This window comes from Sycon ciliatum, chromosome 4 (assembly GCF_964019385.1).
Source record: "Sycon ciliatum chromosome 4, ocSycCili1.1, whole genome shotgun sequence".
Lineage (NCBI taxonomy): Eukaryota > Metazoa > Porifera > Calcarea > Leucosolenida > Sycettidae > Sycon > Sycon ciliatum.
This window is the reverse complement of record NC_088646.1, coordinates 25,627,025-25,645,148: the sequence shown is the minus strand read 5'-3', so window position 1 is coordinate 25,645,148 and position 18,124 is coordinate 25,627,025. Positions and strand designations below refer to the sequence as shown.

The following is an 18,124-nucleotide window of genomic DNA, read 5'->3' as shown; positions in this document are numbered from 1 at the left end:
CTCTTTCCTATGCATTTATGACATGCATGTTGATAATTGTTGGTGCAGTACAAGTTTAGTGTTGAAAGCAGCATTTCAAGTGCTGTGATTATTGTGAGGTTTTGTGTGAAATTTTAATTTTCGGCTATCACATTTCGTTAATTTCTTACTTTTTAGACGGGGTCCATGCCTCCATGGACTAGAACACAATAACTTTTTTTAGAAAACTGCCATAAAGCAGTTTTTATTGCTATAATAGTGATTGGAGTCAAGAAGGCAAGATCAGAGATCTAATATTTACCGGTCGCATGATTCGCCAGGCCATGGAGTAGGTCTACCGGTAAGGAAAACGTAAAAAATCCCTGCCACACACATAAAACTAGCGCTATCTCTTGGCATGGCTAGCTTGTCAAGCCGAACATTAAATTTTATTGGCATTGAGACTCGGTGAGAGGGCCGCGAGTCAGAGCTAAGCCACTGGGTGGCAGTGTTGCTCTGTTTCCATGCCAATACATGTACACGCAAGTACAATCATGTAATTAGTTGAAGGAACCGCCTGGCCATATTATCACTTTGATCGTCCCTGAAAAATTCGGGGAAGAAGAATGTAGTTTGCTAGCGCTGCGAGCCGTTGTCTGTGGTGCTGTCGTCCATTTTCGCCGAGCCTAATTCAGTTTAGGCTAGCTAGACAGTGGGCGGAGCGTCTAGAACGGAATCGTAGCTAGCAAGCGTAAACGAAAGGAGAGAGGAGAGTGAGTGAGTGGAAGACTCCCGATGGCGATTCCACGTAGCAGCAATGTCCTTTCACGACGCCCGCCGTGAATAATCGCTTTTTTTTCTCTTTTTTTTTTTACTATTGACACAGCCCTACTGGAATACAGGTGGAGAACAAAAAGAAACGAGGAAAAGGACAAAACATAGGGGATGTAGGGACGACGTGCTGATGTGCTGGGAGCAACTCAACCGACCAGAGGTCTCGGCGTCAGCGTTGCAACTAGGCATCGAAAAATGTGTGTTTGGGGGGGGGGGGGGGGTTGCACAAGAACAACTGCAAACAAACAGAAGCTAGAGAATACCACAAAATAATAACTTGGTGCGAAATAATGAGAAGAAAATAATGACGCCCAAAAGCGCTAAATACGAAATTAAGAAAAAGGAAAATAAGAAACCACATAGCGCTAAAGCTGCACCAAATAATAATTTAAATTATAACTAAACCGGGTGGAAAACCAAGAAATCATAACAAACAAGACAAACTAAAATAATAAATTAATGATAAAAAATTAAATAATAAAAGGTAAATGAAGCCCAATATCATCAGCATAGCCGAACCAAGGAACATGACCCGTGCCACAGTCAAGAGTTCATCCGTAGAAGTCGGTAGCCATCAGCCAGTGTTGGTGCGTGAGGTACTTATGGACATCTTCTTTGAACGTGTGGAGCCGCTTCAAGCTGAGTGGAGCCCTTACAATTTCGCTCGGCAAGCTGTTCCACACTGACACTACAGAAAACGGGAAGGAGCGAGAAGCATAGGCAGGTGCTCTCCTGTCCAGGACTTGCTGCAGCTGCACATGGTGCTGCTGGCCAGGAGGGGGTTGACTCCGGGTGGGCCGGGCTTCTACATGGTTGGCTGGAGGGGGGATCATGGCGGTGAGCTGGGGTGGTCCTGGGATGCACTGGAGCTTGTACAGGTATACCAGCCCAGATACAATCCGGCGGTGGCACAGGCTTTGGAGAAGGGCACCAGGCCCAATAATGGCCATTGCACGTTTCTGTACACGGTCGAGTCGGGCGAGGTGGCTGGATGCAGCTCCCATCCACACAAGGGGAGCATACTCGAGGATGGGTCGCACAAATCCCTTGTACGCACAAAGCCGGCCATGGTAATCTAACACCCGGCAAGCCCGACGGAGAACACCCAGTCTCTGGCAGCCACGTGTCGCAATTGAGTGCAAGTGATCCCGGAATGACAGCTTGGCGTCAAATGTCACTCCAAGAAACTTGATGGTGTTGGCTTCCGGAACCGCGATACCTCCAAACTTGATGTCAGGGACAGCAGGGTGTGTGGCTTTCGTAGTCATCAGCAGCTGTTGCGATTTAGAGGGCTCGAATCTGATGCGCCAGCGTTCTCCCCACTCTTCAAGACGCTTGAGGCTGGATTGCAAGGCGGCAGTCATGTCATGCATATTGTCCTGCGTGCGGATGAGGCTGTAGAGGGTTGTGTCGTCTGCAAAGGAACTTAGTCGCGTCTCGGGAGACAGGCACTGATCCAGGTCAGACACATACAAGAGGAAAAGTGTCGGGCCAAGGATACTGCCTTGGGGCACACCTGCTGTTATGGGCGCCGGAGAGGATGAGTCGCCGTGGACCAGGACTGATAGTTTGCGGTTCAGGAGGTAATCCTGCAGCCAGTGCAGCAGGCAGCCACCAATGCCAACGTTCTTGGCTTTGAAAATCAGTCCAGAGTGTGATACCCGATCAAATGCTCCTGCTATGTCCACCGCCACCATGTCACGTGAGCGTACCCTCCATCGCTGACAGTCTTGACCCACTCAGTGTGCAAAGCAGTGAGGATGTCGCACGTGCCTCTTCCTTGCCGAAAGCCATATTGACTGTCGGGCAGAATATTGAAACGCTCCAGATAATTCACGAGCTGCTTGTTTACTATACTCTCCATTACTTTTGACAGGATGGATAGTAGTGAGACTGGCCGGTAATTCTTGGGATCCGAGCGGGGGCTCTTCTTGAATACTGGAACCACATGGGCCAGCTTCCATTTGGTAGGTTGAACACCGTGGCGAAAGCAGAGTGAGAACAGTTTGGTGACTGGTTCTGCAAGCTCACTGGAGCACTGAGCTAGGACTCTTGCTGGAATATTGTCAGGTCCTGTTGCCTTCGATGTATTCAACTTGGCTAGACGGCGGCGTATATCAGCAAGCCGGAAATGGATGCGGTCAAGACCATGGCGGTCCAAATGCTGCATTTCTGGCAGATCATCTGGAGAGATGTCATCATCTGCAAGGCTACACTTCTGGGAGTAGTACCTGGCGAGGCAATTGGCCTTGGCTTGGCGAGTTGGATACTCTGTGCCGTCGGTGTCCTTCAGCAGAGGTATCTCAGAGGCACGCTCCACCCCAGCAGCTCTCTTCATGTTAGACCACCATTGCTTGTCGTTAAGTGAGCCTGAGCTGAGCTTAGCTTTGACACGAGCATCATGTGAGGATTGGGCGCGCAGCAAAATAGCAGCTGTTCGGGCCACTAGGTCGATGAATGAAGCTCGCAAATCTCCATCATCGGGGTGCTGACGCCACCGTTTCCATGCACGAGTCTTTGCTTGAACTACAGTGCTGCACTCAGGTGTCCACCAACAAGGGTCTGTCGTCCGTACTAGTACTGTCAGGGTCTTAGATGGTATAAACGTGTCCATTCCATCCAGAATTACAGTTGTGAGTTGTTCACATGCAAGTTCGGGGACATCGCAGACGACAGCAGCCCAGTCAAAGCTGCGGAAATGTGCCCTCAGCCTGCCCCAGTCTGCTTGGCCATAACGCCATACTTTCCTGCTTGTTGGCCGCTCCAGTACAGGAGTGATTTCCTGAAAGTTGGACAATACTACACAGTGGTCAGAGCGCCCGATGCTGTGTGGACAGTGCCAGCAAAGTCGGACAAGACGAGATCCAATGTGTTTGGCCCACGGGTTGGCTGGGTCACGTGCTGGACAAGACAGTGTGTTGCACTGATTTCTTCTAAGGGGTCGTCGCAAAAGTTTTTTGTCGTCCCTGAAACGAACATGATTCATTTGGGGGGGAGGGGGTGCGAGCCAAAATCGCAAGTCGACCGACACTGTACATATGACATGTACATGCATGCGATTTTCGTCGTCCAGCATAGCAAGCTGTGTTCGTTTCAGAGGGAGGGGAGGGGGTCCGAGTACGAAATGAACGATGTTCGTTTCAGGGACGACAGAAAACTTTTGCGACGACCCCTAAGAACTCCCCTGCGATTGTCGTTCGAGAGCTGCCAAGCCAGGACGTGCTGTGAACATTAAAATCTCCAGCCAGAATCATGTGCTTACCATGCTGCCGCATGGTATCTATGTTTTGGTCTAAGTGCTCAGGTCTAAGTGCTCGAGCCTGCTCGAGGTAGAGGCATCATGGCCGCCATTGCATTGCGAACCAAGGCGGCGCTCCATGCGCCTCCCGAGTTCTGAAATGGCGACATGGTCGTGAGATCTTCCTTGAACCAGGGAGTAGTACAATGGTATTATTGTACTACTCCCTGCCTTGGACTAAGTAAGGGGGGGGGGTTAGTTAGTTATTTGTGGGTCATGTGGTAGGATGGGGCCTGGGGGTCCGTGGGGGATCGTTTACCATGCATGACTGAGTGCATGGCCATGGGGCATGGGGCTCACGCCGGCGCCCTGGCTCACCGTCACCTAGTACCTGGTCACACTCACTGTGACTGTGAGTGTGACGGTGAGCCAGACTGAGCTCAGCTAGCTCAGCCAGGGCAGTGATCTTGGTGATCTCGACTCATAATCAGCAAGAGTAGGTCTACATGAAAACCAGAGTGTGCAGCTCGGATGGGTGGCTGTCACGGCGGAATGGTTTTCATGTACTCTTGTAATCAGTCATATCAAGTCAAAAACAGACAACACGACAACAGCAATCTTATCACCATGATCACGCACGAGCACCATTCCGACCAGGGAGTCGTAAAATACCGGTATTTTACGACTCTCTGATTCCGACGACAACCAGGCCTGCAGGGTTCTAGGCGGGACTTCCCCTTTCTATAAAAAACATGGCGCAGTTCAAACTGCCAAAAAGTAAACGCAAGGAAATGAAAAAAATCTCCACGCTACTACTACTACATGACTATACTGCACTCGTATAATAATGATCGTAGTTGTGTCTATTTCAGTTTGAATAATGAATCAGTGAGTTCTATTTTCGCTGCAACCATGGTGGTTCCTTCAACCAAGTCAGCGTCTGCCTTTAGTATTTACCAGGAGAAGCTGAAGAATGCCTCTCAGCCGTCGCAGGATCCCACCACCGCACCAGCGACTCCAACGGCGTCTAAAAAGTCTCTGAAGAGAAGTAGAAGTAGTGAAGGTAATATTGATAGGTCTTGTGCTCCAGAGCAGAGCTCGAAAGGGAACAATGAGCTGTCAAATTCATTGGCTCTGGCCTTGCTCAAAGCAGATCTCCAAGTAGGAAAGAGGAAGCGTAAGAAGTCACTGAGAACCCAGCTGTTCAGGCGCACTCGTTCCTCAAAGCAACTGGATGTGCTGGCAACTCCACTCAGAGAGGCACCAGCCAGCAAGCTGAAACGTCGCTCTTTGTCGATTGCAAACCGTGCTGTTCAGGCTGCGTCTCATGAGATTGCTAAGCCGAAGAAGCAGGCAATATCACGCTCAGAGAAGAAGCAAAACGGAGCAGCAACAGCAGCGGCGGCATCTAGCAACTGCAAGGGATTTCTGGCAGCTCACCACACTTCTCCAGACAGTAGAGATCGTGCAACGCACATGTTCAACTGGCTGATTCAACCTGTGAAGGTTTCTAATTTCTTCAAGTAAGGGAACTTGTCGCATCTGCTGGTATCATGTTTGACGACAAACACTTTCCGTCTGAGTACTAATATACCATGTACACTAGCGCCATGCAATCCCGCACACCGCGGTGTTTACGAAATTTATATTGTAGGAGATGGACTCGTACAACCTGTACGTGATGTGCATGTGCTTGTGAGAAGGCCTGCGCTTCTTGTGATTGAACTGTAAAATAGCTCAAACATGTGATATTTGTTCCCCTTTTCTATTTGGAAAGCCACAGCAGACTCTATCACACAAGTCAGCAAATCAAGTGGAATACGCCCGACGATACTACATTACTTACTAGGTTCATGGGCAAATCAGGGATGGAAGGGGCGCCGGGGGTGGGGGGGGGGGGGGGGGGGGAGCAGATGGATTCCAGGACCAGGGGTCCTTGAAATCCCCGAAAACGTGGACTGTCGGACCCCTTCACCACTATCCACGAATAAATCTTCCCCTAGCACTAACATAATTTGACTGTTGCCTGATCGCTGTGCTGCAGAACCATCTGGGAAGAAAAACCGCTCTTGCTTCGCCGCCGTGAACAATACTATTATAATGGATTATTCAGCACAGCTGAGTTGGACAACATCTTGAGAACGGTAAGTAGAGAGAGAGAGAGAGCTCATTGCAAGTTTGTTCCGGGTGCTCATGCTTTATTCTCAGCACGTTCACCTGTGCTCATTCACCATCTAAACCTTCAAAGTTCTACCCACTAGAGGACAAACAGTTTTACTGTGAAGTGTTCGTAACTGAGTTTCCTTGCCAGATAAGCTTTAGTTCTCTCATCAGGTCCTTGCCATGCTCCATGATTGTGTGTGCGTGCGTGCGTGCGTGTGTGTGTGTGTGTGTGTGTGTGTGTGTGTGTGTGTGTGTGTGCACTTATTATGATGTGTTTGTAGCGAGATCTCGAGTTTGGCGTCAATCTGGATGTCACCACATATCAAGATGGCAAGCGCGAGACTCACAACCCGCACGGAATTGCTTATGCACCTGTTGTCTGGGATTTCTATCAGGTGCGTTCAGCTTGTAGCATTTAATATTAACACATGTACAGTTGGAGCCAAAGAAATCCGACCCCACCATAGACTAGAGGAGGGTCCCAGGGGCTATGAGAGAGTCAGATTTTCTCATGTGATTAGGATGCGAGCATTGTCATCTAAAAGTGCCACACCTGACATGCATGGATTTGTCAGTCAAAGGACGGTGCGACCTTGATCCGAATTTATGATCAGGCTGTCCATGTGTTACACAAGGTACAGTGATCCCCGCCACCATTTGCACGACGGAATTCTGCTGGTTTACAGCTAGTCTCATGTACTGCTGTAGTGTGTATGGCTGGTATATTTGATTCCGGAAAATCATGCTGGTTTATCAAGAAATACACGGCAAGAATGCTGACTTATACATTGCTGGGTTAACGAGGTACAATTGACATGAGTTTTTGGCTTCAAAGCAACATTACTTCTTCGTTTTTCCTGCACGACTTGGAGTTTGTATGCATTGGGCAACATTGTCATGCCATTGCGGGGTATACGGTACAAAATGCGCCACAAATACACTTGTACACGAACATATCTGACAAAATCGATGTTTCATGACAAACACCTAGCCTGGTCCAGCTGTTCTAGCCTAGAGACTGGGACAAGAAGGACAAATTCTCGAGGATCTTGTTCTACGCTACGTCCCTACATGTCCTTGTTTTTGGAAATGCTTTGAAAATGCAAGCTGATGCTACCCAAGAGTATGCAGTTGTTCGGTTTTTGATTATCCGCTGTGTGTGAATGAAGCTGCTCAGTGTAATGAAGGCAGCGTGGCGCGCAGCTGGCCGGTAGAAAAGAGATCACAGTTGCATACTCATGGTTATGCACTCTTTTTGCTGCGCGTGTTGAGGTCCAGTTTTGATCCCCACCAGGCAATATCTCGGATTTCTCCAACCCAAACTGTACATGTATGCGGTGTTGGTATTGCTGTCGTTGCAGTTACTGTTGTTGGGGTTGGTCATTGTGCTTCATACTGTTGTGCACCACGGTGTTGCACTCCATGCTGTTGTGTGCCACATAGTCAGGCACAGTATTAACCCTTTGAAGCCCTTACAGTCAAAAATCGACGGTATACCGTCGATGGACTAAAACGTTCGTAACTCACTCGAAACTTGAGGGATTTCCACAATCGAAATATCTGGGAAGAAGCCGAAGAGCTCAGCTTTCTAATGCAACAATCGCCGAAGGGCTACGATGCCGCGTTGCAGAGATATCGCGCTCGGCATTTCAGTCACGGCAAAAGTCGAACTTTTTTCTCAGTGACTGGCCTTGAGTGAGGGATTTCCCCTTGGATGACATGCTGATTCGTCCAGGTACGCTTCCTGCACGTGGCCAGTATAAAACTATACTCAGCGCAAAAAAATGAGCATTCCACGATGAATGAGAATGAAATGGCTGGCGTTGAGGACATTTGCTCGTATATCCAGCTCTGTGGACTGTTCGAGGCGCCGTGGCGTTGGATATGTGACTGTTGTGATGTTGAATTTGATCTCTACAGTCCATTTCAAAACTATAGACGCGTACCTAGGCAAAAACCGTTATGCCAGCATCTATACCACATAAAATCTGTGATCACTTTGTGCATAATTTTTTCCAAATTGGGCGTCTGTTATCCAATCCTTTAGAAACTATAATAGGGCAATTGTGGAGCGATCCTGAGCAATATTCCGAAAACTATTCTCAAAAAGTTCCAGCCAAATTTGAAATATTTCAAAAACCCTACGCGTCTATAGTTTTGAAATGCACTGTAGTTACTCTGCTCGCGGAGCGCTTTCCAGGAAGCCCAAGATTATGGAAATCCAATAACAAGCACCAAAGTTATGACCAAAATAAGGTAAAAAGTATATCGTAATTGCAGTCGCATACAATTATCAGGATTTTTGGGGCTCCAAAGGGTTAAGTCCTCAGCTTGAACATGAATGCGGTTTCGGTCTACAGATGAAAGCACAAGCCAAAAATCAGCGTCAGCTTTTCATAATACACTGTATAGCACATACGTAGTTTTCATGCGATATATCTGCAGAGGGAAACCTGGAAATGACCTGACTGTTGTTGGGTCTGCCCATGCCGAAGAAGATGATATTGACTCTCATTGCATTCTCCTGTTGGGTTGTACACTAGGGCATCAGTGTCTTTCTCGTTCTACATTGTATTGTCTTTGCAGAGTGGCTGTTCCGTTCGACTGCTCAACCCGCAGACATTCTCCGATCCTGTCTGGAGACTGTGCTCAACACTGCAGGAGTACTTTGGATGCTTTGTGGGGGCCAATATGTGAGTTACTCACTGGCTAGGAGCAATGGTGGAAATGAGTTTGTGTGGGCAGGGTTGGAGTGGGTACACGGTTGTGCTTCAGCGGCTTGTGTTCACATTGGAAGAGCATGCGCAGGCAGACTTGAGTTGATTGCGGATGCTATTTCTCCGTGTTCTCTTCTAAATGTTTGAGACTGCTGTGACCGTGTGATGTTTTAGTACTCCCATTTGAACCTAATTGTGCGCTCTGTATGTGTTTCTGATGCACAGCTACTTGACTCCACCCGGCTCACAAGGCTTTGCCCCGCACTACGATGACATTGAGGCGTTTGTACTGCAACTGGAAGGCAAGAAACACTGGAGGCTCTACAAACCAAGGTAGGCATGGGGACCAGTGCTGCTCTCCTTTCTTCTTCTCTTTTTCTATCTCAAATTCCGTGCATCAACTCCTGTTGCTATTTTGTCTGGCCATGTGTTGGCAGTTGCAGTGAGAATGGCCATGTATTGGTATGTTTAGTATTGACTTTGCCACTGTGTGTATGTGTACATTTGTCACCACTGGCAGGTCGCAAGAGGAGACGTTACCCAGGTTTTCCAGCCGTTAGTACCGTTCTGTTGTGCTTGTTGCTTTGCCTTCTGTGTTCCATTCTCATTTAATCAGTGGATATCATTTATAGTTTTGTAGATATACATTGATTATGCCGTTAACAGTTTGTGTGTAATGGTGATACATACATAGTTGTGCACTTAGTCTCCCAGCTACATGTATGTTTCAATTACACGTGTTGATGAGCTTGTTTATCTTTAGTCACATATTTGAATCATAATTATGTTGAATGGACTGACCTATCGTGTTCTTCACATGCCGGTATTTCCTGTGTATGCAGCGAATTTCTCTCAGGATGAGATCGGTGAGCCTATTCTGGATGTCACGCTGTCACCCGGTGATATGCTCTACTTTCCAAGGGGAACCATTCACCAGGCAAGTGCCTTCACTGAGCTACTGCTCTCTCTCTCTCTCTCTCTCTCTCTCTCTCTCTCTCTCTCTCTCTCTCTCTCTCTCTCTCCCTCTCTCTCCCTCCCTCCCTCTCTCTCTCTCTCTCTCTCTCTCTCTCTCTCTCTCTCTCTCTCTCTCTCTCTCTCTCTCTCTCTCTCCCTCTCTCTCCCTCCCTCTCTCTCTCTCTCTCTCTCTCTCTCTCTCTCTCTCTCTCTCTCTCTCTCTCTCTCTCTCCCTCTCTCATTCTCTTCTTTATCTCACTTTATCTCTCCTTTTCCCTGTTTCTATCTACATCTCCCTACCACATACTCGTATAATAGCCCGGCCTGAGTTCATTTCATGTTGTTTCTGTTCATGTGTGTTAAATGTTGTTGTTGTTGTTGTTGTTGTTGTTGTTGTTGTTGTTGTTGTTGTTGTTGTTGTTGTTGCTGCTGCTGCTGCTGCTGCTGCTGCTGCTGCTGTTGCTGTTGCTGTTGTTGTTCCCAGGCTGACACGCCCGGCGATAGCCACTCCTTGCACATGACTGTGTCTACTTGTCAGAAGAACACATGGGGTGATCTGCTACAAAAGGTCTGTACGCGTACTAAGTATGTATGAGTAAATGTATTCGAATTGTGGGAGCATGATACTCCGCTGATTTCCAGGGTTATTAGTCTGATGCAGAAGGATTCACAGTTTCCTTTATTGTTCATGTGGTGTGTCCGAAGTCCATGTAGGAAAAGCATTGATACATGGCTTACCGTGAACATGAGATGAATGGCTATTTGTTGGTCATAAGAGCGCTCCAAGCCAGCTCCTCTCTGTGGATTTGTGTGTGGAAGGTGTGCAGGCCTAGATTTATTGTCAATCCGTTTGTTGGTTGTATATTATTGCAGTGGTCTTGATATTGGTGTTTTCTGAGGAGCTGATCATTTTCAGATATTCTAATTTCTTACATCTATTTGCACCTCGTGATTATTTCAGGTGCTCCCACAAATGCTGGAGTCGGCTATCGAGCATGATGTTGACTTTAGAAAGTCACTGCCAGTAAATTACATTCACCATCTGGGAACTACCCATTCTGAATCGGTAAGCGTTGGTGTTCTACAACATGGTGTACATGATTGTGTACCTATCCTTGTTCATTGTTTGCACTTTCCTTTGTTGTTGCTGTTCTGTTTCATATCTTTATTCTCACGATAGTGTTGTTGGTGCTGGTGCTGGTGTTAGCATTAGCATGTTAGACTCTACAATGTCCCACTCGGCATTGCCATGATGAATAGTGTATAATGGAGGGGGTTGTTTGGACCTGGTACCTTGTCTGTAGTGTACAAATTCTATCGTGTTCAGGGTTGTTGAAGCGCCGTGTGATTTTCTGTGTACCAGTGCGTTTACGTGCCAACTGTACGTCGTGTGTGGCATTCATTATCTTTGCCGCTGACTTGTGCATGCAGACCACATCCAAGCGAGCATCCATGATCCAGCAGATGGGTAACCTGGTGGACAAACTGAAGGATCACCTCATGGCAGATGAGGGTGCAGATGAGGTACAGTGTGCTGTTTTGTGTTTTTTTTCAGAATCTTGACTCAAGAGTTGAAAGAATGCCTCGTCTGTTTGAAGGCTTGAACCATCTTCCCGTCCCTCTTGCCAGCACTTGCCTGTAGCTATTATTGAAAGTTCAAGTGTGATTGTATTCTAGATAATATTTGTATTGATGATTTTACATTTCTGTGCGGCCTCTGTTTCTTATGTTCTTGTGCAATGGCATGTAGATGGCTGCAGACTTCCTCCATGCAGCACTACCGCCTTACCTTGACACAGGTGAGTGTTACAAATGTTAATCTTTTGGGTGGTCTGTCGTACTGTCTCCTGAGTAGCATGCTGTGTCGCTGTGGCTACCCCTCCCCTGATGAGGGTACACCGTATATTGAATAGGGTACTTCAAGAAATGGGCTTCTTACAGCTTCTTCACTCGGGAGTCGGGACACATCTGAGTACATGGATATGAGCACTGCAGTATCCATCTCAAGTCTACTTCCACTGGTCGTATGTACGTATAATATGTGTATGTATGTGATTGGTTTGTAGAGGACAAGAATTGTACAGCAGTGGAGTCAGGTGGCCGGTGGGAAAGTGGATGTGTGATGGATCATGAGCAAGTCGATCTCAACACGGAAATTCGTCTTGTGAGCCACATCGCACTAAGGTACAACTGGTATGCCTTTTTTATCCATGCTCTGTGTGTGTGTGTGTGTGTGTGTCTCTCTCTCTCTCTCTCTCTCTCTCTCTCTCTCTCTCTCTCTTTCTCTTCAGTGAGTCATTGTGATGTCAGGCTCCAACTCATTAATCCATTCGTCCATGTTTCTGTGTAGTTGTGATAACTGGTTCCTGTTCATTGTTACGGAATCACAGCCATTCCGTTCCCCGGGACGCAGGACACAAAGGACAAGACTAGTTTGGTTTACATAATTATTATTGACATTACGGAAATGGAGACAACACTCAAAGGGACGAACAAGAAGACTGACAAAAGGACTCTCGACTACAAAATCGCGCATGCTCATATCACACATGCACGCGACTAGACGAGACAGTTTGGGGAATGCCATCACACAGGAAAACAACACATCATTTCACAACACCTGCCCCCTTGATGACATTCCACAAAATAATAAACCGACACCACGTTCCACATGCACAACAACAAAAGGAACCACAGCAGAACAGAAAAACGAAAACTTTAGAGCCGACGCTCTAAAATAATATCCGGGCCACGAAACAGGGCCAAACAAAAACCTAGAGCCGACGCTCTACAACCAGGCCACGCCACACAAGCCACACAAGGCCAACCGAAACACGGGAGCCGAAGCTCCAACAAAATAATAACATGCGCACAGCCGCACCAAATAAATCTACAACAAAAACAACGGAGAACAACAGAACGAATAGAAGAGCAACAGACCGACAACAACCAAACTGAAACAACACAGCAACAAGCAACGAACTGAACAGAGAGAGAACAACACAGCGAGCAAGACAACAAGACGAACAACAAGGACGACACACAGTCGGTGATGCCAGACTCATCCACTGGCCTCTGGCGAGCCACGGCCACACGCTCCATGCGGTACCTGCCGTCCCAGGCTCCAGTCCCCAGCTTCTGCCGGTCCACCACCTTCTCTGCCTCCTCTCCGCGTCTTCTTCCGCTTCCACCAGCTCCTCGTCTCTCCTCCATCCCCACGCTTACTCTCTAGTTGTACTATTACTTGTATTAGTTGTTGACGACGACGAACAGACTCACTACAAACTAACTCATCCTCTGCGTCCCGGGTTTCGGCACCACGTTGTAACGGAATCACAGCCATTCCGTTCCCCGGGACGCAGGACACAAAGGACAAGACTAGTTTGGTTTACATAATTATTATTGACATTACGGAAATGGAGACAACACTCAAAGGGACGAACAAGAAGACTGACAAAAGGACTCTCGACTACAAAATCGCGCATGCTCATATCACACATGCACGCGACTAGACGAGACAGTTTGGGGAATGCCATCACACAGGAAAACAACACATCATTTCACAACATCATGTACTGCTCACAAATTTAGAATCCAGCAGCACCTCACTAACAATAATGTGCATGCTGCTGTAAGTCAACGAAAATTCGGCGCATATTAATTTTATTTTCGGCTATTTTCGGCCTGGTCATGTTTGGCCGAAAATTTGTTTTGCAAGGTTCAGTGGGTCAGTGTATACAGGCGGCAGCATATAGGCTGAAAATTTTTGATGCGGTCGAAATGGGTTTTAGCCCTGGGAAATTTGAATGGGCCGAAAATTTGTCGACGTGCAGTATTATGGAGCCTGCTTTGTCGAGATACTGAATAGATTGAGTGCATGATTGTTTTGTTTTTTTTACTAGATTGATGATTTGAATCCGTATTTCCAGGATTCCACATGTATCGTACTAGTGTATGGATCTACATGTATATGAAGCGGTTGAACTGATTTTAAATCCAGGGTAATGAGTAATGAAATTTCTATCTAGTTCAACGTGAAACCGAAATTGTTCCTCACATTGAGCGTGTGCCTGTGACTCTGTGTGTGTGTGTGTGTGTGTGTGTGTGTGTGTGCATGCGTGTGTGTGTGTGTGTGTGTGCGTGCGTGTGCACGCTTTCTCATTAGGTTAACACCCGGTGATGACTGTCTTGTTGTTTGCACGACTGTGCACAACTCTCGCGTGTACAAGCAGAAAGATCCGCAGACTCTGGAGCTAGATCTTGAGGTACTGACTGTGCTGTGTGTGTGTGTGCTGTATGTGCTGTGCTGCAAATTGCTCGTCTCCCATTCATGTCCTCTACGTTTATCCGGCCGAGGTGCGGATGCCCTCCTGGATGCCGTGCTGGATACCCCAACCAATGTTTTGTGTAGCTAGTTTGATTGTTCAAAACCCGGGTATGAAAGCATGCTTCCGTACTTATGTAGGAGTCTCATTTCCAATGCCGTTTGCTCTGTGAGCCTAGATAACGTATTCATTCAATGCACACTTCACAACTCTACAGGGTATCATTCTTGTTCGCTGCTTTTCGCTTGGGTCAGCTGCCTAAATGGGTTTTGTTTCCTCTGTGTGTGTGTGTGTGTGTATGTGTATGTGTGTGTGTTGCCCGTTTCATCTCATCAGTATGCTGAGGCTCTTGAGTACTTGCAAGATCAATATCCAGAATTTGTTACTGTCGAGAATCTACCAGCTGAAACCGACGATGCAAAGGTAAGGTTTCTGTAGTGTATCCAGGAAGGTAGCGTCGCTTTTCTCACTGGCTTACCCTGTGCTTCTCTTCTCGAATATAGAGGTTGTGAGAATTACATCATCGTGCATGCCTTGTATCAGTAGTCTTTAACCCCCAAGAGGATGCATCTGGCATTAATCCAGCGCTCAAATCACTCAAATCCCAACATGGCGTCATCCGAGGTTGCGATTTCTGGAAGCCGTACTTGGAGCCGCTCCTAGCCCCAGGCTTGAGTTTTTGAGATCATTTTGTCCTGTCGGCATAGAAGTGCTTACTGTGCGTTACTTCTCACATGAAGGTTCGAAGATTTTTGAAATCCCGGACGTGCTAGTACTCTCAAAACATGAACAGGCGCTTTCTTGAAGAATCCGTTAATGGACATCGGCGGGAAAGTAAGGGCACTCTGGTGTCGGTGGAAGTCTACGAGAAATGCACACTCGACGCATTCTCGATCTCGTCAATCAGTTGAAATTATCTTCGAGTAAAGCACAAGAAGTAATGATGTGAATGTCCATGGCACTGTCGAATGTCCAAACGGTTAATTGATTTTTTGAAGATAGCTGACTCAGGTTGTCTGCTCTGGCGAAAGAAGGCGATGAAGAGTGAAGGAAGCGAAAAATGCTCCTTGTCCCTCTCATGATCCATCAAGCACCGTCGTCAGCTTGTGCATGTGGTGGACTCGGTTTAATTTCGCAGTTTAGGTAGGTGACCCCCCGTTTGGCTGCAACTTTTGGAAGGATTTTATGGCATGACACCAACTATGATACAATGAAGGAATTCTGCCGAGCAGGCTCCTATATAGTGATCAGGAATTATACACCCGGGGAGGGGGGGGGGTATTTTTGAAGCTCTGTTCCGGGTAAGAGGGCACACAGTTTTTCTCGGGGAGAATGTCAAGTAGCTTGGAAATACTGCAAGATGGTATTATCATTCATGACATTCAGTCAAAATTTCCACCTGAAAAAACGCAACTGGCCGGCAGATAACAATAACCATTGATTTTGGCATAGATTGCCTGGTACAGTACAACAGGCGTTGATCCAAGGCTGATGCTTTCCGAATGGTCCAGTCACTTCTGCAGAATGACGTACACAGTTGACATTTCCGTGGGTGATGAGTCAATCACAGGGCAGCGCCCAATTGAACTCTTTGCAGGAACAGAAGACTTCGACAGCAACGCATTGAAAGCTGTCCATGCTGGCGCAGACTGCAGGGTACTGCTGTCACCGGTTGACCTCCGACTTGCCCTGGCCAGCATTCATGTGAAGTCAGTCTGCTGAGCACTGTCAATGCCCCCAGGAGGTCTTCTGCACCATGAGGTGGTGGCCGAAGACAGTTTCGTGTTGTATTTGTAGCCTGATAGTTCACTTTATACTTGAAGGTACGAGTTATTGTTGCTTCTTTGCAGAGCCGGTGGTGTATTTGAACATTGCTGCACGTGGCTGCACCTATGCTTGAATCCGGTCTCTGTTTTTTCCCTCTCTGCAGCTGGAGCTTGCCGCTGTGTTGTATCGCAGTGGACTCGTGATGACAGAGAGGCCTCTCGGTGGTACGGCAGACTACGTCTGATGAAGAGGACATTCGGATTCTTCTATTCTTTTTTTTTTCTAGAGTTGCTGCACAACATCAAGTTATACTGCTGCCTGCCTGCGTCTGTACAAGATCTTGTTTTTAAGCTTTGCCTGTGTTTTATCTTTTCTCACTCCTCTCGCAGCTCGGGTAGAGTTTCATCATGCCCAGTTACAATGGTTGCCATACCTAGTTATCTTCTTTTTTTATTGAGACCTGATACATATTCAGCTGCCCATGGTACTCCCTCTCCATAAAGTTATGCTTGATGCACAAGCGCGCGCACGCATGAAACCATGCGAATCTTGATATGAAGTTTCTGCAGACATCTACTCCTCTTTACTTTCCGGGCTGCCATCTCGCATCTGCCAACACTTGATTCCTGAGCTTAGCTTTTGCTTTGTACGTGCTGCACTTCAATGACAATCATCCTTCTGCATCCTTCTGCATCCTTCTGCATCCTTGCACGTGCTGGACTTCTGTTGCTTTTTAGCGTTGCCATGTCTTGATGATACGCAGGGAGTTCTGTGTTCACTGAATTGCTGCCGCTATTCCATGCTGCTTTTGTTACGAGTTCTACTGTTCAAGTATCCGAATAAAGGTCCTGATTTCCTGAGCCTCTGGTATCGTGTGTTGGTGTTGGGGACGACCGCGATTACCACGAATTGTGGCACTACATCAGTACATGTATGATGTAAGCGCACAGTCATGTAAGATCATCACCGGTGCACTATCACCGATGGCATCAGTCAACCTCCTCCATCACCACTACGAGCTCCGCTACTACAGGACTCGCATATAGCGAATTTCGTGATATAGCGAACCATTGTCCATGTCCCTGTTGGAACCCATACCAAAATGTAAATTGACATTTGTAGCGAACAGTTTTCGTTTATAAAAATTATAATAAACCGAATCTTGGCGGGCCGCATGTAAACCAAGTACAGTAATTAAGCGACAACCCCACGGTGCATGCAAAAGCGGTCGTTAAATCCAGGTGGTCTTTAGAACCAGGTCCCACAGTGTGCGTGTAGAACTGTCGGTACATGGAAAAACGGTCGTTAAGAGCAGGTGGTCGCTAAAACCAGAGGTCGCTTACACCAGGTTTTACTGTACATGTACTCTCATACAGGCATAGGTCATTTGACTCATTTCTGATAACTGTTGCTTGTATGGTGTGAGTGCATCTCTGTTATAAAGAACTTCGGCTATAAAGAACTAATTCTCCTGCACAATGGTGTTCGTTATATCAGGAGTCGATTGTAGTAGACTACGCGTAGCAGTCCGTGCGCCAGACCCTGTTTTGGCCCGATTTTTATTTTCTGCGCGGGAACCATACATGCAGACGTTATGCAGGGAAAGATGACGACGCCGGTCAGTAAATTGTTGGTCGATTTGTTGCCTACCTCGAGGCCAGTCGGTGAAATGAGGGCTTCCTTCTTCAAGAAATATGTTGCCAGTGAGTCGTTAGTCGGATGCCACTCGTCTTCTAAACATCGTACTTGATGCAACCAGCGCAGTTGGATGGACGGGAGGCGAGGAATTTATCGTTTTCGATTTTCACCCTATTCTGGGTTGCCATTACATTGCAGCTGGCAGCACCACGAGCGAATTTTTTGCACAAGGGAGACTAGGTGAATTCAACTCCTCAGAGATATCGCCATGACAGGGTAAGGTTATTTTAGCCCTGAAATTGTGTACAAACCAACGGCACGAAATTATGGAAATATTTATTTTTTCGCAATAATTGCATGTTGGTTGAAAAGATGTAGCCATCTTTGTATTGTGGCATCCTGGCGGTGTATTTCGTAACTATACTGCATGACAATATTATTTATGAGAAATGGCAGCGATTGCAGCGATTGTGAACAATGTACAATCAACAGCATTGGCAAAATTGATGCAGAGCTGTATGGTACTTTAG

General features: G+C 47.0%; 1 protein-coding gene across 1 annotated transcript; it reads left to right on the top strand.

The window, feature by feature from the left end:
• The first annotated feature begins 4,861 nt into the window (after positions 1 to 4,861).
• LOC135815276 (ribosomal oxygenase 1-like) lies at positions 4,862 to 16,816 on the top strand. Its single transcript, XM_065328552.1, has 15 exons — positions 4,862 to 5,553; positions 6,075 to 6,174; positions 6,475 to 6,588; positions 8,780 to 8,886; positions 9,136 to 9,243; positions 9,431 to 9,465; positions 9,753 to 9,847; positions 10,349 to 10,432; positions 10,826 to 10,930; positions 11,296 to 11,388; positions 11,615 to 11,663; positions 11,931 to 12,048; positions 14,030 to 14,129; positions 14,526 to 14,612; positions 16,120 to 16,816. Exons 1-15 carry the CDS (start codon positions 4,943 to 4,945, stop codon positions 16,198 to 16,200), a joined length of 1,887 nt encoding a protein of 628 aa, XP_065184624.1. The 5' UTR covers positions 4,862 to 4,942; the 3' UTR covers positions 16,201 to 16,816.
• The last annotated feature ends 1,308 nt before the right edge of the window (positions 16,817 to 18,124 follow it).